General features: G+C 40.8%; 1 protein-coding gene across 1 annotated transcript in view; it reads left to right on the top strand.

Moving 5' to 3' along the window:
- Window positions 1-23922, top strand: part of IMPG2 (interphotoreceptor matrix proteoglycan 2) — a 63161-nt gene extending 39239 nt beyond the window's left edge. The window contains exons 8-20 of the mRNA XM_076328842.1: window positions 1268-1429; window positions 4359-4417; window positions 5816-5833; window positions 7878-8122; window positions 8742-8824; window positions 12631-12955; window positions 14628-16375; window positions 17333-17552; window positions 18767-18977; window positions 21168-21356; window positions 21544-21742; window positions 22590-22669; window positions 23565-23922. Coding sequence (XP_076184957.1) covers window positions 1268-1429; window positions 4359-4417; window positions 5816-5833; window positions 7878-8122; window positions 8742-8824; window positions 12631-12955; window positions 14628-16375; window positions 17333-17552; window positions 18767-18977; window positions 21168-21356; window positions 21544-21742; window positions 22590-22669; window positions 23565-23577 — 3552 coding nt within the window. The 3' untranslated portion in view covers window positions 23578-23922. The remainder of the gene's footprint in view (window positions 1-1267; window positions 1430-4358; window positions 4418-5815; window positions 5834-7877; window positions 8123-8741; window positions 8825-12630; window positions 12956-14627; window positions 16376-17332; window positions 17553-18766; window positions 18978-21167; window positions 21357-21543; window positions 21743-22589; window positions 22670-23564) is intronic.
- Window positions 23923-27651: the final 3729 nt, after the last annotated feature.

Genomic DNA, 27651 nt, shown 5'->3' with positions numbered 1-27651 from the left:
GACTGGGCTCAAGTGAGCTGTTGGTGTTTCCATAGTTGCACTTTAAATTGCCTCATGAACATCCCACACAACTAGGTTTCTGTTTGTAGCTGAGGTCAACTAGATGGACTTGCACTAGACTTGCACTGGACTTCTGCCCCTCTACTCTGCTCTGGTGAGACCCCACCTGGAGTACTGCGTCCAGCTCTGGAGCCCTCAGCATAAGAAAGACATGGACCTGTTGGAGCGGGTCCAGAGGAGGGCCACGAAAATGATCAGGGGGATGGAACACCTCTCCTATGAAGAAAGGCTGAGAGAGTTGGGGGCGTTCAGCCTAGAGAAGAGAAGGCTTCGGGGAGACCTTATTGCAGCCTATCAGTACTTAAAGGGGGCTTATAAAAAAGATGGCGTCAAACTTTTTAGCATGGCCTGTTGTGACAGAACAAGGAGGAATGGCTTTAAACTAAAGGGGGGTAGATACAGACTAGATATAAGGAAGAAATTTTTTGCGCTGAGGGTGGTGAAACACTGGCACAGGTTGCCGAGAGAGGTGGTGGATGCCCCATCCCTGGAAACATTCAAGGTCAGGCTGGACAGGGCTCTGAGCAAGCTGATCTAGTTGAAGATGTCCCTGCCCATGGCAGGGGGGTTGGACTAGATGACCTTTAGAGGTCCCTTCCAACCCAAACTATTCTATGATTCTATGATTCTAGAGTAAAGATGTGCAAATGGAAAATAGAATTACCTGCAATACAAGAATTCTCAAAAAAAATTCTTGCTTGGTAGACTGCCAATGTCCCTGAGGCTTCATGAGCATCCCATTATAGTGCAAGGCAAACAGGTATGCTGATGGCTCAAGTGAGCATGCTGTGCTTTGGACTGCAGTTTTCACATGTCATTAAGTATATCCGTGACCATCAGTGTGGCCCACCAATAGTGCCCTGAGGTGTTCCTGTCCATACAGCACTTATGGAGAGGGCTAAGGTTTTCTGCCCCATCACGAGCCAGAGAAACCTCCAGGTTTGCAGCAGCTGGAGAAGTTTCTGGCCCACATAAGAAAGATGTTTGGACCTAAGCTTAGGAATGTAGTGTGCTGTTGACAGATGGCAGACCATATGTACATATATGTATCTGGGGATGATTTTTACGTGGAGTAAATCCAGGATAGGTAGGAATCTGGTCTGTGGTGAGTAACGAGGATTTATTTCTTGGGAAAAAGCCAAAGAGCAAAACAAAAAAAAAGGCATTAAATCACCTCTTGTTTTCTCCCTTTTTCCTTCCCTTCCAGATCAATAATGAGATAAAGAAGCAGGATGACAAGCTAGTGAGACCTGTAACTGAGGAGATGATTGAGTTCAGCATTTTGATTGTTGGTGAAAAGTACAGTGAGGAGCTGAGCGACCCAGCCTCTGTGAAGCATCAGCTGCTCTCTGAACAATTCACTTCTCAGGTGATTACCTTCCCTGACTTCCTTTCTCTTTTTGCTGGCTCTGCAAAGCAATAGCAGCATGTAGCACTGTGTTAGGACTGCCTTTTTCTCATGGGCTCTGCAGAACCAGCTTAGGGCTTTTGTTGCCTGAGGCAGGCTGGAAAATACTCACCCACTATGAGAATACTCTGTTTTGTCTGACATGCTGCCTTTTTGGAGTAGCGGAGTGCCGTACATTGTGTGTAGCATATCAGTTGCCAAAGACCGATTACTCTAGTTTTCTTGTGTTTCTCATGAAATAGCCTGCTCTCGATTTTGCAGGCAAAAGAGGTAGAAGTGTGCTTTTGGGAGGATCAGAAAATTATGCTGAAGCCCTGAATGTGGACATACTGTAAATGGGACCTTTCTGAGGGACTGCTCTCTCTCCCCCCGCCCCCCTTTTCTGGTTTCATTAATTTACTTTGCCTCATGTTAGCAAAAGAAACTAAGCCAGATGTTATTAATAAGTGAAAAACATTTCCACTTATTTTAGTCCTGTTAAAGACCTATTTCTACCAGGGCTAACTTTGGCCTTACCATTCTTTCAGAATTTTTCAGTACTTCTCCCTGTCAGTGTTACTGCAGTAGAACTTTTAAGCTCACAGAGAAGTGACAAGATTCTTGTTTGCCTCTTGATGCAACTTCATTAATTCTTAAAGTTTTAGGACTTGAAAATCTTAAATTTTAAAGATACATTTAACATCTTTCTAGTGACCAGTTTGCCTGGAGTTTATTTCAGCACTTTCTAATCTTGTGGTCCAGTTTGAATTCTTCCGTAATGTAGTTGGTTTGAAACTGGGGAGTGAAAAAGGTAATTTGAGGGTCCTAGCAAACCAAATGGCAGGACATGGATCAGCTGCAGTTCAGAGCCACCAACCTGTGCTGAGGCAGTGCTGGAAGGCAGCTTGAGTAATTCAGGTATAGCACAGCATTAACGTGGAGTGCAGGCAGAAGGCGTACAAGTCCATCAGCATCTGCCTATGTGCGCATGCTCTGGGTCTCCTACAGAAGCTGAGCACTGAAATGGGATTTAGGACATCTTAACGATTACACGGTGTCCAGATTTTGGACTGTAGAAGAAACTCTGGCATCAGTCTAGAGAATCTGTCTATACAGAGTAGGTAATAGGTGGGGAAATCGGAAGAAGTTGCAAACAGCAGAACTCGTTCATCATTTCTGCTCAGGAGCGACATTTCGAATGAATCGTTGTGCACTGTGGTGAGATACTCTCTGAAATCTAGGCTGCCAAGACAACTCTTGCTCCTCATTTATGCCCAGGATCAGCAGTGCATGTGAGCACATTTTAAAACCCTCCGGCCTCAGAAGAGTTCTTAAACACATGCTTAAATCCCATTGGAGTCAGTGGGAATGAACCATGGTTTAGACTGCTAGACACCTACTTCAAAGAAAAAATAGATATGTGCATATAAATATATACATACACACATAAATATATACGTATACACATATATGCATGATTTATTAAAACTTGATTTCAAGTTAATTTAATTTTAAATAAAATTTAATGTTTTAATTTGTATGCTACAAAGTTACTGGCCACCAATATACAAATGCATATTTAAAATACGCTCGTACTGCTGTCTCCTAACTTTCCTTTCCCTATTGTTTCCATTATTTTTTTTAATTTTGTTTATAATGATGGTAATTTTATTACCGTCATTTTCTTGGGGCAGAGAGTTTGTCTTTCCTTTCTCTTGGGAGAGGCATCTAGGGTGCCATACAGCAGCACATCATGCGGCTTATCTTTTCTCTAGCTTTGCTTCCTTCATAGTGCCATTTAGTTGGGGTTCTCTGTTGAATCCCTTTTACTGGGGCTAACCCTGTGCCAGATCCTGGGCCAGATGGGAAAGAGATGTACTCTTCACTGGAGCCAAAAAGCATCACCACAACTGTCACAAGTTGCTAGCATAGGCTAGACATCTTAATTTTCCTAGTTGTGTGGCCAAGTAGCAATGCCATAGTGTGTGTGTGTGTGGAAGAAATGTCAGATGGGACAGAGTCCACCTGGCACATGGATGTTCCACTCCTTTGATCCCTTGCCTGGTTTTCTGTGTGCTTGGATAAAGAAGCTCTTGAAAAAAAGAAAGTCGGCAGCGCTTCGATTGCTTAAGTCTCACCAGAGACAGTTTAAAAATAGGGGAGACTGGGGAGGGGAAGAAGAATTTGAGGAGTGAAAAATAATCCTCAACTGGCAAGGATCTTTTGGGAGGAAGAAAACCAACCCCAAACCGGCATGAACCTGCAATATCCTATTTCTTGTTTTTGTCTCGTGTAATACAGTTGACTATTGAATTAGGCCTGGATGTGCTACCGTTTTGCTGCCCCCAGTTGTCTTTTTTGAATAGCACTGCCAATCACTCCTGAGCCCTTTGTATGCTTAGGGCAGCGGAGATGAGCCATGTTTTGCACTGTATAATGCCTTAGTGCCTCTTTGAGGTCCCTGTTCCTATGGCTGCTCCTCTTGTTTAAGTTGCTAAGGTCCAAAGCATTTTCCTGAATTCTTTTTAATCCAGAGAGGTTTGGGAGGTAATGGAAACCTTTTGGGCAGAGAAGGGTTTGTGCTGCATAAATAAGAGAAAGAATGTAGTCTGCTATGGGCCGTGTAGATCTCTGCAGAGTCTGTTTGAATTTTGCCCCCTTTCAATGTTTCTGTATAGTTCTTGGGGAACGCTGGATGTTGTTCTTCATACTTTTTCTTTTCCTTTTCTAATAATGAAACAATGTCACCAAAACCCTTCTTCCATAAAGAAGGAAGGGTTCCATTTTTCTCCTATGAGATATAACAGTTCAGATACATTTTTAGAAAATGCTGAAAATACTTTCTGATTTTTCACTAAATGAGTAGGGTGGAGGAAATCTGTGTCAATTTTTTGTTTTCCCCTCAAAATAGATGGAAAGTGTATTTGAAGGACTACCTGGATACAAAAACATCCATGTCCTGGATTACAGGTAAAAGGATACTGATGCATACGTGGTGATTGAAACTGATCATGTATGATGGTGCGATGTGCTAGCACCACACTTGGAAGAATGTCGGGCATGTGCGTGGGAGTTCCTAGGATGTGTTAACCAAAGGACGAGTGCTTTTGTATTGGTACCTCTAATACAGAAGTTGAAATAGAAATACAGAAATGTATGTAAACGTAATCATCTTTTTTTTGCTCCTGGCATCCACCAGAGAATCTCACATGATATGCTTGCCTTGATTTTAAGACAAGGCATTCTTGTTCAAGATTCCATCCTAAAATTAAAAGAGATCTTTTCTAATTTAAAATTAGTATCTGATACTTCTTGAATACTGTTGACGTGTCCTAGTATTAAACAAGGAAGAACACAGAAAACCTCTTGGAAAAATGTGGTGTATTTAAATTTTTTTTCAACTTCTTAATGTTAATTTGGGATAACTCTAAAGGTTGGTGTTTGGGATACGTAAAGGTCTTTCTCCCTTTGATCAAAGCAAAAGTGGGTGAATAGTTTGATAAATGATATGCAATGTTCTAACTCTCTTTATTCTTATAAATATTTTTTTAAAGACTAGTTTCCTCAAATCAATTTGAGGAATGACATTTTAAGTTAATTTGGGGAAAAAAGGGGATCCTGCGTATTGTGCATCAAACATCTGATGTCTGAGTTTTGGGGTACATGGATCACAAATGATGATTTTTCTTGAATGGACTGGATATAACTTTCAGAATTTAGTGAGACTGTTAATGAGTTAGTCTAAATTGTGTTTTCTTTGACACTTTGTAAGCTGTGTTTCTTAGAATTTATTGGCTGGAATATTCTAGCTAGAATACATGCAGGTAACAAAGCAGCTATAGTGAGAAAGGTTTTATGGTTGGAACTCTAGACTGCATTCAGTTTCCAGCCTGGGAGGCAGCAAAACCTTCCATCTCGGTATCTGCAGTCTAATGCATTTGCAAGCTCTTGATTCATTTGAGAAGACAAATAAAAGGTTGATATTTCTGGCAAAGTACCAGAGCTCTGTGCTCTGCTGTGCATGACAAAAAAAGTGTTTGTAAACTAAACCTCTAGGTAGAATTAGTGAGGCTTGATTTTCTTGGTACTGACAGCGATTTAACTGCATTATTTGCAACAAGATGAGATGGCTCTGCTCTGCTGATTCCTTGTGATCAATAGGAAATACCTCAGTTCAGCAGAAGCAGAACAGTTTGTTATGTAGCAGAACAACTATGCAACTTATAACCATTTTGCTGTATGCTTTTTCAAATTTTTGTGCCCTGTGGAATACCAAAGCAAATTTGTTAAAGATAGAAGACTTAAAGGAAATTATAACATTGATTTAACAGGTTTTGCTATTGTGTTTTGTTTTGTTTCTATATTCAGCTCTCCTAAGGAGGACAGGTAAAGACAACTTTTTTATATATATTGTCATAATACAGATGGAAAAACACGTTTAGCTGGAGGACACTGTTTTGGGGATTTGTAGTTTTGGCTCCAGAGTGAGGTAGTTATCCAGCATAAATATTATGTGAGGGGGTTCTACCAGAAACTGTGAGTAACTGCTCGGTTTTGTTTACAGATAAACCTAATTTGCTTATTTAAGTCCTAATCATAAAAAACTGCTTGGGGAAAATCTTCCTAAACACAAGTCAGGTACTGGGCTAACTTGTGTATAGGAGTCTCTTTTGTGAAGAAAACAAAATTGCTTAATGATGACTCAAGGTCTTTATACTTTGCAGCAAAGTCTTGAATAGATACGGGATGATTATTATTACAGAAATTAAAGTAGGTAAGAAAACCATAGTTCTCCAGCAAAGGCAGTTGGCTTAGCTACTTCAAGGCCAGAGGTGCTGCACAGCTTAGCAGTAGTTTTACAAGTGTCCCTTAGCAGAAGATGGGATCAGTCTGGACTTGTTTTTTGTTAGACATATGCAGGTTAAGCATCCAAAATTTTCCTCCTTCGGTATTTTAAGAATTTCACAAGACAGAAAATGAACTGCAGCCTTTAACTTACTAGCTGTATTATTTTCTTTTGTGTATTTCTCAGCAAAGGCATAACCAGTTTCCACAAACAGTTTTACAGAGAATAAGCATTTTAATTTTAGAAGAAAGGTTAGAAAACACAAATCTCTTCACAAACAATAGTGACTTAAAGCCATCCTCTACTACTCTGCACTTCTGCAGGCTAAGATGCATGCAGCTATTCACAAAGGTTATGTTCCAAGCACCAGATGTTTTAGCCCTTTCCAGACAGGTGAAGGTGTCAGTTATTAGTTAGGAATTATTAACTGCAACTGACAGTACAGTTGTATTAAATCTAAATGTTACGTTTGAGGAGCATACTGTATTCCACCTTTGCTGTGCCTTTTCACTACTGCGGTCCTTTTTTATTTCCCCTGCTGACAGTCAGTGCCCATGGTGAGCCTATGGTGGGCTCATTTCAATGACAGAGCCAGCAGCAAAACTCCAGCAGGCTCCTGGTTTTAGTCAGTGTGTTTGCTCATTATGTCTCTGTTGTATCTGGCGCTGGGGCTTTAGAGACTTCTCTGAACAGAGCCATTACTTTAGCAATCCGGTCCAGCTCTGTGGAATGAGGAAAACCTGTCTTTGGAGCACATTTTTCTAACACTTCATAGATTACTTCATTTTCTTGCTGTGCCCTGTGTACAGCCAAAATACGTTATATTTTCTAAAGCTCCCTTGTGCTTATGCCCAGTGCATGGTAAATCTGATTGCTACCTACACTGTCATGTGGGAAAGGATGTCCAGATGTATTCAGAAAAAGAAAATTAAGAAAATGGGGGACAGTTAATATGAAAAAAGCTAAGCTGTACATAGATACAAAACAACTTTAAAAAATAAATGATCAAATAAGTCTAGAAAAATGTTGCCAATTATAAGCTGTATTAAATACCATTTTATTGCTATTGAAGACATTATTTCAAGCAGATTGACACTGTACAGTGACAGTGATCAGGGCTCCCTTTTGCTACTGTATATTGCTACTATATACAGCCTGTTTTTTCCAGGCTGTTGTTATTCCTCAGAGCCATTCCCATCATTGGCATGATCTTAAAATCATCACTCACGCTACCGCATGCTGGTGGGCCCATTAATAATGCTGGCAGAAAGCCAACGTTTTGGTCTGCTTGTGGTCTGTCTACCGTTCACAAGTAGAAATACAGGGCTGGGACCAGACCAGATGTCAGGTTCTGGTAGCCTTTTCCTTGAGAACTTTGCAGTGGTGGAAAGCACAGGCAGGCAGACAGAAGTGTGAAAAGAATTAAATTGGTTTTATGTAGAATCCTGTAAAGCAATATATTTTTATATTAAAAAAGGGTATTGACACAGGTTCTTGGGGGAAAAAAAAAATCACAGTGTTTGCTATACGTTGGAAAACCCTGCATCTCTCATCTGTGTTCTCTTTCTCTTTGTACAACTGAAGTGGGGTGGAAGTTCACTATGCTGTTACGTTTGATGGAAAAGCCATCAGCAATGCCACCTGGGACCTGATTAACCTTCATTCCAACAAGGTGGAGGACAACGCCTTTATGGACATAGAGGATAATCCAACAGTTGTGTACACCATCAGTGATTTCCGAGATTACGTTGCTGAAATCCTCCAGAAAAATGCCTTGCTTGAAAACACTTCCTTGTCTTTAGACCCTGAATCTCTCCAACTTACTAATGGTGGGTATTAATTATGATGCATCGGTGGGCCACACATCTGAAGTTTTATAAAATAAACCTCAGAGATGAGTGAATTATTCAGCTGCCCTCTGAATAATTAAAAAGAAACAACAAACACACCTGCGTTGCAGCTTGTTTTGCTCTGATCATAACCAGGTCAAGTCATTAGCGGTAGCGTCGCAGTCTTAATCCATTAGATTAGCCTCTGTTTTTTCTTTGACACCGAGGTTTGTGGTATGCAATTTCAGTAATACTTCCAACAGTTAACAGGAATAGAAGGGGAAATGTGATGCATGTTGCACCATGATGACCTTCAGCTTAGTAGCTTAGCGTTGGCCTTGAGCAGCACAAAGGAAATACCTGGTTTATTGTTGAATATTCAACAATCCTGCTAGAGGTGGCGGAGGAGTGCTGTCCACCCCTCTGTTCTCATCTTTCCTCTGTACTTCCTGTCAGTGATCTGGGGGCATTTCCAGAAACACAATCTCTCTGGCAAACTTTTTGAAAAGATTTTACTTACAAATCTGAGATGAGGGAGGGTTTTTCAGTCAGTCTTCCAAAACAATTTCCTCACGCTGCTACTGCAGCCTTTAGATCCCAAGTATTTATATTTCCACAGTGAAAGAAATACTACACCCTACACCAGAAGACCCATCCTGGATTACTGAGCATCCAGTTGTGCTGCAGCGCCCAGAGTTTGATGTGAGTATGGTTCTGAGTGGTGGCCTTTGGACACATTTGAACAACTTAGTAAGGCGGCATTACAGCCAACACCCAGAGCTTCTCTGTCCTGTTGTTCATGCAGAATAAGTAGTAATGAAGGCACACCGTATACTGGAGTAAAACCTCTGGTGAAATATCGCATCTGATAATTTTATATCTGTTGCACAACAGTTTTCTGTGATCATCTGATATTACATGGCAGTACTGCGTTCCTGGCTGTCCAGCCAGGTCTTGCTCCTTAGGCTTCCTTTGTCTGTGTTTTCATAATGTTTAGACTGTAAATTGCTCTAAAGACATGATTCTTCCCACAATACTACCTTTCTGTGGAAAGTGAGAAATAGATGTAAGCACTAAAGCTGGCTGCTAGAAGAGATAAAATGGTAAGTTTCATATGGTCCTTTTGTTACTGTATTGCTTTCACTGAAAGTTCTCAGTTCAGTTTCAAAATTATGTCCATCCCCCTAATGCCAGCAGAGGAAACACAAAAAATAACAGGTGGTGGTTTCCTTTTTTTTCCTCTTGAAATTGTAATTATCTCCTCTGATTACCTCTGGAACAACCCAAGACAGAGACTGAAGTTCCCCATTGGACAGGAGGCTTCGTATCCCTGACCAGGTCTGTACAATGCAATGGGGCTTTAAGCAGAGATACCAAGTTAGGTGCCAGCGACACCGAGATGGAGTTAATTAGTTCTGCTGGCAGCTAGAATTTCTGAATGGTGGAGCACTGTCTGGGCTTAAGGATTTATCCAGTAGGTTTCTGCTCTGCACTCTGTTGTGTAACACAGATGTGCCTTCCAAGAAGAAATGAGCTCAGTTCATGCCGTAAAATCCAGATCCACCTATGTTTGATGGTAGGTTTTCACCAAGTTCATTTTGAGATAATGTTGTGAACAGAGACACATTTAATTTCAGGCCAACTTCTAAAATCTTTATGGAAGCAAAATTCGCAGTCACTTCACAGAACCCAAATATTCTTGTTGTAATGGTCACAGGTATAATATCCTAAATTTTATGATAGTTTTCCCTGAGTATTAAAAACTAATCATTGATGTCTAAAATGCAAATTCATATGCATTTGCCATAAATGGCTTAAATGTGGTGTGAATAAACATGAATTTAAATTGACTTTCAGGAAAGGCCTTTCTCTTTACTAGAGCTATCTAACTAGATCAAAACGTGACAGATGTTTATTTTAGTAAGACAAATAATTCTGCCATCTTTATATTCTATCTGTGGATATTCTGACAGATATGCAGGCAAGAAGATTTTAGAGTAGAGGTAGCCTTGCAATAATAAATTTTAAACCATTTTTAGGGAATAGTATGTACAAGAAAAATTTCTGGAAGTTACGTTTTTCTAATCATGGACCGTGAATAATAATGTCATCTATGTCTTCAGTCAAAAACTCTGATTTTACAAAAGATCCAAATAACAGCTGTGTACAATCTGCAATACACAGATAATTTGGGAGGTAACTTCAGATAAATTTAAGAAAATCGTAAACATGCTTAAACAGTAAACAAGGCTGAAATGATTAGTCAATTATTTCCACAGATGTCAAACCGTTATGGTTACTGTTACCTATGAAAAAGAGCTTTGCTATTATTTTTCTTAGCTGATTTGAGAATAAGTTGGATTAGTATTATCATACATACTCATGACATAATGTGGGACTATCATGACTTCACCATCTAATTGCTAGCAGATGGTACCAACTAATTATTAATTCTTTTCCTTGAGTTTTACAGTTCTTAAAAAGTGAAGAAAAAATCAAATCTAGTTTTTTGGAATCTTTATTTTCTTGTTATTTCCCTTGAGTTATAACAGGTAGAATGCTCTGGCTTGCTAAATACAATGCCTTTCTGGCAGCAGAAAATGGAAAATCAGGGATGGGGTTCTGTGTTTGCAGTCATCTGTCATATTTGTAAGCCTTTCAAAAGACACTAGCAAAAACCAGAACTTGCCAATATGATATTAAACTTGTTAATATAATATATTGCACTGTAACAAGAATCTTTGAAGAATTTTAGTTGTCATAGGAACATCTATCCACATTCAAATAAATGATGAAGTGTGATCCCTGGCAACTAAATGCTCACATAAAAAACCAAATGTATTGAGAAGCTATTGCTGGTAGTCCTTATTCATTCTTTATGGAATTTATATGTGTAATTTGTTTCTAATCTTGCACAGTAACTTTTTTTACAGCTTTATTTATAGTGGTCAATTTTGCCAAAAAAGATAATTGCTGGAGCACATGTCTATATGGTATAACTACTTTTCAATTGATTGTTACCATATAAATTAAAAAAAATGTGAGGAGACTGTGGTGGCATAACAACTGGTTATAAAAATGTGATCAATACAGGTGGACAGATAATTAAATAAAACCACCTGAACTGGCTTGTTTCCGAAGCGTTCAAATGCAGTTTGAATGAAGCTGAATATTGAATTTACCCACGTTTCAACCAGGAGTAAAATTTCAAATTGAAAAGTGTTTGGACTCTTCCTGTTATTCATGCTGGTTAAGTAAAAGAAAGAGATTAGACAGGAATGGTGAGCTACAGAAATGTAAATCAGTAGTTTGTTTTGAACTGTAATACGTATTACAGAAACCTGTGTCCACTGCCCACTTAACTTTACTAGTCACCATCAGCAATTGGTTAGTTCTTAGTAAATTGCTGCTTCTTGAAATTTGGCAGTTTTTCATATCCCAAGGGGGTTTTTTTGTCCATATCAGACTATTGCACAGCATTGATATGTGGGCAGGTATCCACGTGAAGCACTAATTCCCGAGTTTTAGGCAGCCAGCTTGCTTTTGTAGCCTTGACCAAATAATAATCTCTTAATTGATTTTTCCCAGTATAATTCCCTCACGAAGACACCACGGTAGTAGATTAATATTCAAAGATGAAATGTGCTAGGTATTCTAACTGTAAACCAAATAGTGATTGGGGTATGGAGTAGTAAGTAAACGGTGTGCAAATTGGAGATTTAAAAACAAATTCTTTTTTCACATTTCAAACAATTCACAAGTTCATTGTGCATACTCTTTGTTGTTCATCATTACTGCTGATAGATTTTTTTTTTTTTTCTTTCTGCACAGGCATCTCAGCTTTGAGACTAAAGTTATTCCAGGTTCTAAATGCTGCTCTTTACATTATGGTCTTTGTTTCCCTCCTGGGTTCTCATACCCACAAACTAAAAGATAGCAATAAATGGCCACAGGGCATGCATACATTCAAGTTCAGTTTCTAAACTGTTTTATGTATCATAGTAACTATAAAATTATAATTACTGTGTTGATTATGTAGCTGATGAGTAATAGCTGCTAAGACCGCTTCATGCCTTAGGAAGACAGGCGGTACTGTGCGCATTTATCTTCGATTTAATTAGAAACAGACAGATCCATTTTTTCAGTCAAGAAAAGGAAAGGAGATGGGGTGGCTATAGACGGTAAATCTCTTAATACCATAACTGAAGCTGCACTCCAAACGATCTGAATGGCTTCTGTCCCTTTTTAGTGGACATGACTGGACATGAAATGTATGTCACGAGGATGTGCATTTTACATGTACGTTGCACATGATTAGCAAAGGGTATATATTTGCCAGTCCTCCCACTTTGGCTCCTCCTGCTGCTGTGCATTACTTTCTCACAGAGGCAGTAGTACCAGATTTTGCTGTTGGCTGCTGCTAACACCCTTTATGTGTTCAGCCCGATGCGGACAGCCAACTCTTCCCCTGTAAGAGTGGAAATATTAATAGTGGGTTTATGTTCCAGGACAGCACCTTTTTAGCTGAATGGCCTTCAGCAGATGAATCAACTGTCAGCAATACCTTGCCCTTTGGTTTCACCAAACCAGATTCCACTTCACATAGTGAACAGTCCAATGACAATGAAATCCAGCCAAGACTAGAAAATCTGGACTCTGAGGCCAGTTTGGCACCTGAAGCTCCGCTCTCCTCAGAGGCTGACGTCACTTCTTTGCCTGATGGGCTGAATTTAGAGGATGGGAATCGGACTCCTCATTTGGTCACTGCACCAGTGTTAGGGCGTGATTCTGTGGACTCTCTGGAATGGCTTTCAGCCCCCAATTCTTTAGATGGTAAGTTAATGCCATTGACTGAAGCTTAAATTTGGATGCCGGTGCTTCCTGATACTCACCAAAGGTATAGGTCACCAAAATTACTTTTCAGAAAGGTCTAAAAAAATTGGATATCTTTCTCTGATAGTTTTTACCTTTCCTGTGTGCGTGTATCCAAGAACAACATGCTAAGATAAAATGTTTGTAACAGCTAATAATGCCTGTTTATCCCTTCAGGAAATGGTATACACATGGTACTTGTTTAATTGTACAGAAGTATTTTCATATAGGGCACGTTTAGGTGATGCCATGCAGAGGTAACTGATCACTGAAGTAGACTGACTAGCCTAAAGACGTGCCTCAAAGTTACTGCTTTATTGCTTACTCTGCAGTCCTGACTTGGCCCATAGAATATCTGAATGAAAAGTGGGAGAGGTCAACAGGGGCCCTTCTGACTTTGGCATATAAAGGCCAGGATATATCACGGGAAACATGCTGAACACAGATCTATAGACAATGAAATGAATGGAATTTGACATTTTTTATCATAAACTACAACTCCCACAGCATTCTCCTGGAGAAACAGGCTGCTCATGGCTTGGATGGGCATACCCTTCACTGGGTAAAAAACTGGCTGGACGGCCAGGCCCAAAGAGTTGTGGTGAACGGAGTTAAATCCAGTTGGTGGCTGGTCACAAGCGGTGTTCCCCAGGGCTCAGTATTGGAGCCAGTTCCATTCACTATCTTTATCAATGATCTGGACAAGGGGATTGAGTGCACCCTCAGTAAGTTTGCAGACGACACCAAGTTGGGCGGGAGTGTTGATCTGCTCGAGGGTAGGAAGGCTCTGCAGAGGGACCTGGACAGGCTGCATCGATGGGCCGAGGCCAACTGTATGAGGTTCAACAAGGCCAAGTGCCGGGTCCTGCACTTCAGCCACAACAACCCCATGCAGCGCTACAGGCTTGGGGAAGAGTGGCTGGAAAGCTGCCTGGCGGAAAAGGACCTGGGGGTGCTGGTCGACAGCCGGCTGAACATGAGCCGGCAGTGTGCCCAGGTGGCCAAGAAGGCCAATGGCATCCTGGCCTGTATCAGAAATCGTGTGGCCAGCAGGAGTAGGGAAGTGATCGTGCCCCTGTACTCGGCCCTGGTGAGGCCGCACCTCAAATACTGTGTTCAGTTTTGGGCCCCTCACTACAAGAAGAACGTTGAGGTGCTGGAGTGTGTCCAGAGAAGGGCAACGAGGCTGGTGAGGGGTCTGGAGAACAAGTCTTATGAGGAGCGGTTGAGGGAACTGGGGTTGTTTAGCCTGGAGAAGAGGAGGCTCAGGGGAGACCTTATTGCTCTCTACAACTACCTGAAAGGAGGTTGTAGCGAGGTGGGTGTTGGTCTCTTCTCCCAAGTAACAAGCGATAGGATGAGAGGAAATGGCCTCAAGTTGCACCAGGGGAGCTTTAGATTGGATATTAGGGAAAATTCTTCACCAAAAGGGTTGCCAAGCATTGGAACAGGCTGCCCAGGGAAGTGGTTGAGTCACCATCCCTGGAGGTCTTTAAAAGATATGTAGATGTGGTGTTTAGGGACATGGTTTAGTGGTGGACTTGGCAGTGCTAGGTTAACGGTTGGACTCGATCATCTTAAGGGTCTTTTCCAACCTAAATGATTCTAATTGGAAATTTATTTTTATTTTTAGTGTTTGAAGATACTGGACTATCTGAAGACCTTCTTTTGCCTTCAAGTCCTCCTCCTCACCTTGTGCCTGAAGAATCTCCATCTACAGATGATTATGTAGTTCCTCTGCTTTCTGCACCAACAGTGCCCTCTTCATCAGCCGTAGAGACTGATATTAAAGAAACAGTATCTGCTGAGAAGGAAGAAGTAACTCAGGGTAGTCCTGAAGACAGTAACAATGCAGACACTGTGTTGCATGAGTCTGTGGAAGAAAGTCGTTTTCCCTTAGAAGTACACCCTATGGAAGATGAAACTGACCTATATCTTGGAGATAGAGTTACATATGATGATGGGTCTGGTTCAGCCTTTGATGGTTCGGGAAAAGAAACAGAATCAAGTCTTTGGCCTTGGGAAGAAGCAACAATGGAACCAGTTTTCTACCCTGGTCCTGATAGCTGGCTTGAAGATGACAATGAGTCTTTGTTAATCAGAACTGAGGATATTCCTGAAGGCATGATCTTAGACTATATTCTTAACTCTGGGAATAAATTAGATGATGATCCTTCCAAAGATGAGAATGAAGGTATGGCCAATATAAAAGAAGATTTCCTCGATGAGTCTGAAATATTTGTCTTTCCAGAGACTACAACTCAGCAGGCACCTCTGTTACAGACAGAAGAGCCATCATCTGTGGAGCCATCTACACAGACAGAAACATCAGGCACGTATGATTCTTCTTCTGTTAAACCATCTTTGGTTTTGGAGCCTTCAGTTGACCATTCCTTTGTAGACATGCCAACTGGAGAAGCCCCTGTCTCACCGCACAATATAGGTCTGTCTGTGGAGGATAGTCTCCTTACATCTACAGGGACCATCAGTATGGAGCAACCTGAAGAGTCCAGTGTAGGTCAGAACATCATTTCTGAAGCAGTTGAACACCAAAGTGAAGACAGGACAACAGTAGAAGAACTATTCACAGTGGGGCAGCCAGATGTAACTGAAGCTGCTACAATAGGCCACTTGGACACAAGCTCTTCAGAAACTATTCTGACTGCAGACCCTTCCACAGTAAACCCCGATGCTTCCACAGAAGAGCAGCAAACCCTAGATTCATCATCGGCAGGCCAATACGCTACTGGATCAGCAGTGAAGAAACCAGCTGATGTTTGGCCTACTGACAGAGCACTAGAAAACTCATTAGATCAGACAGTGCGAACAGCAACGCTGCCTGCCACTCAAGTTTCAACTGCAGTTCCTTCTGTAACAGATCAGACCACTCTTCTAGAGGACTTCGCTGTGCAGGGTGGTACAGACCATGACATGCATGTTTCTAGGAGCTTCAGCATTGTTATGACCTCTTATGTAATGGCAACAACAAGCACTGCTGAGCTTCTGTCCCAACTCCCTCCTGTGGGATCTACAGCGTCATCGTCTGTGGCTACCTCAACAAAGCTGGGAGATGAAATGACAAGGGTCCTGGATGTTTCAGTAGACGTGGATCGTGTGAGCACTGTCCACTTTTCTCCTGAGCTGGCTGAGGAGGGAAGGAGCATGACTGAAAGTCACATGGAGCTGACAACTCATGTCCAGTCCACAGAGATGGCCAGCGTGGCTTGGGCCACACATGAAAATCGCAGTGGTACTCCTGTCTCGTCACGAGCTCTAGTTGTGTTTTTCAGTCTTCGGGTTACCAACATGATGTTTTCAGAGGATCTGTTTAATAAAAACTCCCCTGAATACAAAGCGTTGGAGCAGCGATTCTTGGAACTAGTAAGAATCACTTCTATGCTAAATGTCCTTTACGAGAGAGACAAAAATTGTTGGTAAATAATAGTTTGTCGGCTCTCTTTTGCAGAGAGCAACTCAAGACTGCTGTTTACAGATATTATTTGTGTCCCTCCATGGGAAAATTCTGTCTGGAAACGGGGGGTGGGGTGTGCTGTTTGCCTTTTATTCAGTCAGTAGTCTCTCTAAAGCGTAACTTCTTACTGCTATGGGCCAGATGCTCTGCTGGTGTCAATAAATGTAGCAGTGTAGCTGAAGTCACCATGACACGCCCCTTACTTGTTTCCAGAATGCTCTGTATTTAGTCTATAGGGAGAGAGAAGTAAACAAATTGGGCCTCTGGGGAGGTAACTTTTCTGCAACACCTTCAACCCATCCTAAGTGAGAGGTAGTTCAGGGAACTAAGCTGTTCCTAAACTGACTGATGGCCAGCAAAGCCTCACAGGAGTTATACAGCAACAATTGTCTACATTTTAACCAGGAAATTCCCCTCTGAATTCTGTTTCAGAATTGTTCAGAACGTTCAGAATGTTCAGAATTGTTTCAGAATGTTCACTGAAGTGAACATTTTGTTGTGGGTGATGGAGGGAGTAAAGGAGAGAGAGGGAAGGGGGACATGCTTGAAGGAAATACTCTGTGAACGACGAGTATGCCTGGTGCTTAGATCAAGGGAGAGTACCATGTATGTCCTGAGAACTGTATTTTGGAATCGTACATTTTTGGAAACTGTCTGCAAATTGGTACGTGCTTAAGAACTGTATGAAGTACTCAGGCTTCTGGCAGGCTGCCAGCACAGGCCTCAATTGGGTAAAGTTTTAATGCCCTTGCTGTGGGATTTGGATAAAATAATTCAGACTCCTGCTGTTTGATGCAATAACAGTGCAACTGGCTTGAGTAGAGATTCAAAGATTCAGCTTTTCTGTCACATCCACTGTGTTGCAGCTGGTGCCCTACCTTCAGTCAAATCTGACGGGCTTCCAGAATCTGGAAATCCTGAACTTCAGAAATGGCAGCATCGTGGTGAACAGCCGAATGAAATTTGCCAAACCTGTGCCTCGGAACGTCACCAATGCTGTGTACATGATCCTGGAAGACTTCTGCAACACTGCATATCACACCATGAACCTGGCCATCGATAAATACTCCCTGGATGTGGAATCAGGTAAGGATGGCAGGGAAATGCAGTTTGGAGCAAGGGATTTAGAGCAACTTCAGCTTTAAGAACTTACTAAGGATCCCAGCGGCTCAGAGACTGCCCACGGCTTTTCACGGGCTGGGCTTTAGAAAGACAGTCTTTCACAGAGTTCAAACAAACAAATAAAAATCTGTTAAGGGACTGAAGAGATGAAAAGCAAAGTGGGACCCAGACTGAGCAAAGTATATGGGTCCCATATAGAAATATGGGGACAAAACTGGCTCATGTAGTACTCCATATAATGCCACTGCACTTTCACCAGGGAGTGAGGGGGAAGGCTGGTCAGTGGGAACAGTGGTGCCCATCTCTCTTGTGCTTAGTTTCATGTGTGGTTTGAACTTAGTCCATGTGATCATTCCCACAGGTGGTAGCCAGTTTACCTGCCAGGTAGGTATCTGCACAGGTAACAGCTGCTGCCTCACTCTCGTGGTAGGGTCTTGGTTGCACTAAAAAGTTACAGGCCCTCTTAGTTCACTCCGCTGATACAGGGAGAAAGTTTTTTCCCTGTCCAAGTTAGCCAGTAGTTTACCATATAAGCAACTCAGAAATATTTCCTGTTTTAAGGTTAGAGAAAAGTAACAGTGCTGATCTGTTGGCAAATGGTAGCTGTTCTTCTGAGGTAGCTCTCTTATAAAGATGGTCCAATTAGCATGATGAATCTTCTGGTATTGATCATTTAACTGTATGCCAGCCCTCTTAAGCTTGATACAAGTGAGATATCTCAAATGCTACAAGCTTGTGTCCCTTGCAGACAAAGGCAAATCACCTCACAGTAGGTGCTGAGTGCCCGAAGTCCCCTTGCCCTTCCCTGTACACTGCTTAGATTGGAGTTCTGCTGTGTTTTACTCATTTGCAAAATATAGTTCCAGCAGGCAGAGAACATCTGAGGTACTGCACGTTCCAGTAAGGAAAAGAACATTTTATACTTGCTTTTTCAATTGGCTTGTTGGGTGGTCTTAGCCATACCGTTGACATGCACTGTGCAGATAGAGATGAACAACACTTCCTAGCACTTGTTCACCTTAGCAGAACCTTTTGTTCCTCAGGAAAGACGCATGCCCGATTTTTGCGGATTATTTTAACTAAGAGATCATTAGAGAAAATGGCAGCAGACAGCCAGCGCTTTGCCTCAGTTAAGGTTCTCCTCTACCATTAATATTTTCTGCTTTGTGTATTCTCAGGTGAGCAAGCAGATCCCTGCAAGTTCCAGGCCTGCAATGAGTTCTCCGAATGCTTAGTAAATCGCTGGAGTGGGGAAGCTGAGTGCGTCTGCAATCCTGGCTACCTAAGCATCGACGGGCTGCCATGCAATAGCATTTGTGATCTGCAACCAAACTTTTGCCTGAATGACGGGAAGTGTGACATAAGCCCTGGGCAAGGGGCCATCTGTAGGTAGGTCATCCTGCCGTTTTGAAGTATGTGCTTCCTGTATGAAAACTCCTTATTGTCTCCTCTGTTGTCGCATTCGACAAGATTTGTGTGCAAAATTCTGTAAGATAATGTGTAAAAAGTGAGATGGTAATGATTATCATTCATGTTATGCTGCTGAGTGGAGGTCCCAATATTAACGTTAGTTTTCCTATGTAAATATCGGAAATGAGACAGTAACGAATTTCTTTAACGGAATAGAAACATCAGGAAATAAAACTAACTAGGAAAAATGGTAGTAATGGAACATACTCAGTTGTTCAAACCGCCTTCATCGACCTTTGGGGACAGAATTTATCTCCAGAGGTTTTCTCAAGTAGCAAAGTGTTAGATAATGTCATAAAACATATGAGAATTAATTCCATCACAAAAATTCATATCTGAAAGGCATGTTCATACAGCATAACTATGTTAAAAATAGTGCTCTTGGTTAAGAAAAAGTCATAAAAGTAAATCATTGGCTATCTGGGAAAAATCATGTGTGGTTCATAGAAAGATCAAGGCACAGGCCCCCTGGTTCAAATTTTTGCTTTTAGAAAAAGATATAGATGCACTTGAACAGGATTTCTGTATTTTACCAGGAAAAGGCTTAGTACAAGATATAGACAAATTGATGCTCCCTCTGACATTGCACTTAATTTTTTCCTTTTCAAGCAATGTAACAGTCTATTTTTAAAAACAAAATATACCTATCAACAAAAGGTAGGAGACTTACTGCAAAAAAGAATATTACTACTAATAGTTATTATGTTACTTCAGGTGATTATTTTTTTTAAAAAGTTTACCTAGAATGTCTCTGAAGTCAGTCTTAAGAGTCCTAGCAGTTAACAGGAGAAATAAAAATGTTTTTAAAGCTACAAAAATGGATACTATCACAGATGTATTATAAATTTTATCGTATTTGTATAATAGTGTTAATTAGAAACAGGTAAGTACCTGAACTCAAGCATGCTTTGGCCAGCATTTATGAAGAACTTTTTGAGAAATTTAAAGTATTGCTTACTACTTTCAGAAACTAGTTCAGATATTTATGTTAGAAGACTTAATTTACTGATGTTTCTTATTAATAAGGTTCATTGCTGTGAGTGGTCATAATACCTTACAATTCCTTGAGTTTTTATAGCCAGAACTCCCAAACACACATAATGCAAATATATTATTTTTACTGATATATTTTAAGTCAGTATTAACATTAAGGTTCTCATGTTCAAAACCACAGCAAGGCAGAAATAATGAATGCTGGTTTAGGCAACTGTTCCAAAGATACACTCTTGGACACACACTTCTTTCTAGTCATCTATTTTATTTTATGTATTTATTTGACTAACCATTGTGGAGTTCACTACACTATAAACATTCTGCTTGTTTAACACACCTTCATTTGTATTTACGTTACAATATGAATAAGACAACTGTTTTCTACCTTTACAGTGTTTGATGTGTCACGTGCAAGGTTTAATCAAGGCATAACGTTTTACTTAAGTCTAAACACATTCTAGTTTTAACACATCACAGAATACTCTAAATTGCAAAAACCACAGGCTTTTTCCATCACAAATGCATTATCCTTTTAATTTTACCTATCTTCACTCAATTCAGTGATTGGGGTTGTTCAGCCTGGAGAAGATAAGGTTCCAGGAAGACCTTATTGCAGCCTTTCAATACTTAAAGGGGACTTATAAAAAAGATTGCGTCAAACTTTTAGCAGGGCCTGTTGCGACAGGGCAAGGGGGAATGGCTTTAAACTAAAGGGGGGTAGATACAGACTAGATATAAGGAAGAAATTTTTTGCTCTAAGGGTGGTGAAACACTGGCACAGGTTGCCGAGAGAGGTGGTGGATGCCCCATCCCTGGAAACATTCAAGGTCAGGCTGGACGGGGCTCTGAGCAAGCTGATCTAGTTGAAGATGTCCCTGCCCACAGCAGGGGGTTGGACTAGATGACCTTTAGAGGTCCCTTCCAACCCAAACTATTCTATGATTCTATACCAAAAAGGCTGTTCACAATAATAATAATAGAAAGTTGGTGCTTGAACATGCAAAGGTATTTATTGAAGTGACTTAACTGAGGGCATGTCATAACAGGAAGTTAAATACATTTACAGTAACAAAAGCTTTTGCTGTTGTTGAATTTCCCCATGTTTCTTTGTTGCAGGTGTCGTGTGGGAGAGAACTGGTGGTACAGAGGGGAGCACTGTGAAGAATACGTCTCTGAGCCACTGGTTGTGGGTATTGCAATTGCTTCTGTGGCAGGATTCCTTCTTGTGGCGTCTGCTGTCATCTTCTTCTTGGCCAGGACCCTTCGAGACCAGTACACAAAGAGTGACACTGAGGACTCACAGGGGTAAGTGACACCATCTAATATTTTAAAACACATCTGCTACAATAAGGGCAATTCTGTCGTAAATCTCATATCACACAGTTGACAAGCAACAGGATGTATAGGTGCCTCCAAATGCCAGGCTTCCTTAATCTATCTGCTGCCCTTCCAGGCTGCAGAGAAGCTCACAGTTTGTTTATTGCTCCCCCAGGCAGGGTGACAGCCTCTCATCCATTGAGAATGCAGTTAAATACAACCCCATGTATGAAAGTGATACGACTGGCTACAGCCATTATTACCGGAGATACCCTCAGCTAACGTCCTACAGTTCTACCAGTGCAGAGACATCCACAGACTACAGCAGTGAAGAGATCAGGCACATTTATGAAAACAGTGAGCTTACTAAGGAGGTAAATGACCTTGTTTTCATAGTGGCATGGAAAAGATCATGTAAACAATAAGCTTACTCCACACTTGTAACCTGAGAGGTGGGCCCAATCTTTCCCCAGTGTCTATGCTCTAGATAAACAAGTTGCAACTATGGCTGCTGCAACTATTTAAAAGAAGAGAGAAAGGATTTCTTTCCCTGCCTGCTATTAGGTACAGAGAAAGGAATGGGTGTGTTCTGACCTGTAATGAATTTCACACGATAAAGGACCTGACTGCTTAAGTAACTTCACATGAGTTGGGGAGGGTTGCTGTATTGCTCAACACAGCCTTTAGCTTTTAATGCCAACTACCTTATGTAAGCCTGGAGCATCCGGGCCTTTTTACAGGTTGGGGTTTTTTTTTATTTTAGGTCTTTCTATAACCTGCAAGTTAGATCACATGATTCTCCTTTCTTCCTGTACACACAGTATGCAGGGTTTACTCTAGAATGCTAAAGAGAAGGGATTTACATCCAGGAACTAACCACAGATCCTTAAGCAACTGTGAGAGGTGTGAATCCAGCCTGTAGCTGGGCTTGTAGGCAAAGTATCTATGAGAGATAAATGGTTTTGTTAAAGCCTGTTGAAATGCCACACTCTGTCCAAACTCTGGTTTTGATTTAAAAGTAAAGTATTACTGGATTCCAATGAAGTGCTTCATTTAAAAAAAAAAAAAAATAGCGTAAAGAAGAATTTTAATATTGGAGTGCCCAATTTCAATTGAAATAGCAAAGCATAGGAGTTCTAGTTTCCAAAAACCAGAAATCAGTTATTTCAGTAGTATTCTAATTTCTATTATGTACTTACAATTGTGTTTCTTTTATTCTAGGAAATTCAGGACAGAATTCGAATTATAGAGCTCTACGCTAAAGACCGTCAGTTTGCAGAGTTTGTCAGGCAGCATCAAATGTGAGTGAAACGTCTTGTCTGGATAGCTCCTTTGATGTTTTCTCATGTGGCCTTTACTACACTACTGTATTTTTCATATAAAGGGTCTAGAAATGCTGGGACACTAGAGGTTAAGATTTCAACGTTACTTCTGAAGAGGTTCAACCCTTTTAAAGTACTTAAAATAATGTGTCAGAAGTAGATAGTCCCAGAAGGTATGTTAAAAGCAGTGAAGAGGAATCCCAAAGTTAATGGGTGTCAGAGAAGCACTGACATCAATTTAGGTCCTTGAAAGCACAGGTAGGACCTTCTTAACTCTTCTAGTGTAGTTACTATTGCCTAGTGTTCTATTCTCTAAAATAGAGATTTTAAAAGCATGTTAGTTTATCTTGAGTTCTCAAGACTTGGCATCTAACCAAAACCCAACAGATCACTAGTACAACCCTGGCTGGTATGGTGGGTATTTCTACCATAATAGAAAGCTTACAATTCTAAACAATTAACCAAGCTGAGCTGTGTGCTTTGATGAAAGCTAACCACAAAAAAGGCCATCAAGGAATTAATTGTTAGCATACACACTCTTACGAACTGTACTCTTACTGTAGCAAGCAGCAAATTACAGCTAGCTGAGTTAGTTTGAAAGATACTGTAGTACAATTCCTTGGGATCCTATTAAAAATAGCTACGGTAGCAAAAAGTCTTGTGTTCCAAGATCATCAACTATACTTTTTTTTTAATATTGAAAATAACAGCAGTTCACATTTTTCCATGTCAGTTGTTCATTTTTTCATCTTGAAAAGGATCAGCGTCTAAATTTTCCACAGCTGGAAAGTAGTAAGGGCTGCCTCATATAAGCCTTGAATCCAATGTTTGAAAGAGACTAACTTAATCATTGCTTCTCTGTTTTTCATTTCAGGAAGCTGCTTTAAGAAAAAAAGAAATCAGTAGAATGCATGTGGGAGATAAAGACTACCTTGTTGCCATAGCAATGGGCTCAGATGTAACTGCAAAGTTACTTATAGTCTTAACATTGCATGGATGGATACAGATGTTTTCTAAATGAATGGCTAAAATGTACAGATGTCTGTTTATCTCAATTACTTCTGGCTTTTCTGTGTAAAGTGACATTTTTAAGAGGTGATCAGAAGTGGCAGAGGTTATGAAAGTTCATTTTTCTTTAACTCTGAAATGGACAGTGAAAGTTTGTATACCAAGGCAAAAAATCTCCTCAGGTAGGAGAAGATACATGCACAACCAAAATAAAATGCACATTTAAAATCCCTGTCTGGCATTTATCCCCTCACTGGAGGCTACTGTAGCAATTTCACAGGTATAAAGCACTAGTGGAAAGAAATATTTGGTTTGCACGTGAATAATTTGTAGGGGAGAACTATTGTGCTAGAATTATGTTAGCGTTATTTTAAAGCTTTCCCATTATAAACACAACCATAACCTCACTGGAAAAACTGTTCTTTTGTACAGATGCCTGATGTACATTTTGTCACCTGGCATTAGCAAAACAGAACATAGTACTGAGCCTGCAGGCCTCCTAAAGGCTCTCCCCAACAACAAGCATCACCACTGCCTGTTAGTGACCCCACGGGGCGCCTCAGCAAGGCAGGGCAGTACTTCTACAGTACAGTGTTTTTAAAGCCAAGGTGGTTGGTTCTCCAGCTGTTCCTGGCAGACACACAAGCTGGGGCACAGAAGGGCTTCTATCATACAAATGTTCCGTGAAGCTTAAGTGACTAACATTGACTTTTTTTGTATGTAGACTAGTTGTTTGATATTTTAGAAGTTAATAGGCATTATTTATTTATTGTGTATTTCCCTACCAGCTTATTTTCATAATCGATTTAATTGTTGAAATAGAAAGATGAATAGTTTAATGATTAAATACTACAGTGGTATTTGTGCCCATCCTTTTTAAAAATATATTTAGTGTTTACTCAATGTTGAATTCAGCCAACTAATATTTGAATTTTCTTTACTGAACTGGGCAATAGCCTGTCATGAGCTCTGTTTCAAAATCAGGCTGTGGTACTTAAGTGCATGCATATTTGGTAGATGGCAGTACTTTCCTAGGGGGAAGGGAAAAAATTAGATTATTCTTGGCTTAGTGGAAGTCAGTGTAGAATTCCTTAAACAGAAGAAGTCAGCCTGAAGCGTTTTAAAATAGCTGAATTGATATGGGGACCTTCAAGGTACAGAAACAGAGTTTCATCTTCAAGTTACGAAGAGAGCTCTGACTACATGTTAAGGTGTGTTGGGGCTCTGTTCAGTCACCCAGTGTCTCTTGTTTAAGGCATTAACACGGCTGTCAGAGTTAGGGCACTAATAGTCTCACATTAGCTTCTGCTAGCAAACAAGGCCAAGTTACTTGTTATTTCTACAAAGTCTGTAGTTCTCGGCCCACATGTGCCAACAGCCACCTGATACATTTTAGATTTAAGCGACAGTGAGAATTACTTACTTGTCTATAGGCGGCTTAGCTAAACAAGTGAATATTTCAATGCAATTCTTCTACGTGTTCTGGAGAACCTCACTGGATCCACTTGTGTATATCTTCTTGCTTTGAGTGGCAGGGAGTGGGTATCAGAGCCAGACATCTGTCAAAGAAATGCTTACATAAACCACTGTAAGCCCAAATAACGCAAGACAGCAGGAAGTATTATGGTGCTGCTGAACATTGTTGTGACCAGGTGTTATGAGACAGAGGCCCCATTCTGCTGGGTGACCCAAGGGCTCTCAGAGCACCTGGCCCAGAGTTTCTGAGGCACAGCCCACTCCCTCCTGCCCCTGCAGCAGCACGGCTGAGCCATCCCGTAACACCAGGGCCTGTGATGACGGTAACTGTACAATGTAGAGAAGTACTGGGCTCAGCGTAGGCATCAACTTGTGACTTGTTTCTGTGCAGCTGGGCTGCCAGCCCTGGGAGACAGCTTCAGTGCTGCTCCCGCTAAGCGCAGCAGTGGATGGTGGCTGGAATCAGGCACGTTTTAAAGGTATTCTAGTATTTGCTGTGCACAAGCTGAGGAGAGTCTTGGTTACACTGAGTATGAGGTATTTCAGTGTATATACAGTGAATCTTTTCTTTGTGTGTGTGTGTGTGTGTACATATGAACATAATGGTATCTTATTTTCACTACAATAAAAAATTATTTCCAAAATATTTTTTCTATAAAATTAATGTAGAGACTATGAGTTTGATAGGATGAAAGAAGGTATCTTAGCCATGACGATTTGTGCATATATGATCAGAAAGTTTGTTGTTTTGTTTTTTTTTTAAATGGAGTTGGTTAAGCTGTTAAACTCCTTTGCTAACGAAGTGCCAAATATAGTTCATTATCACTTACAAGGTTGTATTCTGAAAATTCATGCTGGAAAGCACATAATTGAGTGCTTTGCTTTCAGTTAAGCCCTTTGCTCATTTTGAAGATGTTTCGGCTCTAATGAAAGAGCCGAAACATGTTGTTACTAAGGTGATCTTGAAGTCTTAAAACCAAAACCAAACACCACCATGCCCCCCAAACCTCTTCATCGAAACTGTTTGATGATGCATCTTACAACACACCAAGAAGGACTTAATGAACTAACTTACTTTGATACTTTCCCAATCCAAGGCAGAGACAAAGAACTCTAAATATCCTAACAAAAAACCCCCAACGAACTAGCCTTGTGTACAAATCTACCAGTACTTGTTATCAGTTAGCATGCAGTTTTTCATTTGCTAAAAGTAAAAAGTGCAGGTTTGAATGACTTGGCTTGATTTAAGAACACGCACAAAAGCAGTTATTGTTTCCTGAACACTGACAGGTCTATCAGCTTCTGTGGTCCCCCTCAAGGCTTGAAACAACAGACGAAAACGAGGCCCTGCATGACACTGCCAGCTGCCCCTTTAACAGAGGATCTCAAACATACAGCAACCCATTTTGGATCACAGTGCCATGTACTGCAAAAAACACTGGGTGTAAGTTCTGCCTATACTATTTTTGGGGTCTCTCAAGGCCTTCTGTTTTACACCTCAAGGCACCAGTCCACAGTGGTAGAATTCTACCATGGCTGGAAATTCAAACAGAGAACAAGCATTCAGAGCTGCAAGACTGAGAGCATTTCAGGAACTGTGTGCTTGCCTCTTATTTGGTAGCTTTTTAGCAAAGGACAGAGCCTTGCCCAGCAAAAAAAATACTCAGTTACTCCATATCTTTTAGCTACTCTGTTATGGTCCAGTCTGTGGACTGCATGTACTGCTGGGTTACAATTTGGTCCCAGAAAACAGATTTCTTCAGGTCCTCAGAGATAGGAGAAAATTGTGGTTTCAGCTATCTCCTCCAAAGCAAGGGAGCATGGATAAAGTTTAGATTTTTAAGAATTAATTTAAGAATTAATTGCTAAAATGGGAAAAGCCTTTAACAATGAAGACTCACTCGCGTTCCTCATCAGATCTGCTGGAATTGGTCCTTGTTGTGAAAGGCTGCAAAAGGAGCATGAGAGGACTCTGAGTACTCTTCCACATGGAGTCTGTAGACAGCAGGCATGCTAAGGTGCTAGAGCTCCAGCACAGGGACAGTCATGTCATCCTATTAAAACACAAAGCAAAAACATTCACCAACACCAATTTATGTGTCTATCTGTAAGCACTATAGGACAGACACAGACTGACTTTGTACAGCATATGAAATGTGACAGGGCACTGTTACTATTTAAACACTAGTAGAAAGCACACAGCAATTTCATGGCACTTTGTTTACTTGAAGTGTACTATTGCACCAGCAGCATTTCTATCTTATCCTTCCACTACTCGATCCAGTTTGGGAACAGACGCTTTATGTTCTACATAACATCCATCCATTTGCTTTGGTTTCTCAACTGAAAAAAAAAAATCCAAAGCTATTTCTGGGCCAGGAAAGGGAATTTTTTCATTTGTCAGTCCAAGCGGGGAAGTTTTGGTTTTGCCACATTCAACACTAGTCGGCTCTCCTACTCCAGATTATTAATGACCC

The sequence above is a fragment of the Aptenodytes patagonicus genome, chromosome 1 (genome assembly GCF_965638725.1).
Source record: "Aptenodytes patagonicus chromosome 1, bAptPat1.pri.cur, whole genome shotgun sequence".
Lineage (NCBI taxonomy): Eukaryota > Metazoa > Chordata > Aves > Sphenisciformes > Spheniscidae > Aptenodytes > Aptenodytes patagonicus.
The sequence above is the reverse complement of the archived record's forward strand: the minus strand, read 5'-3'. Positions and strand labels throughout refer to the sequence as shown.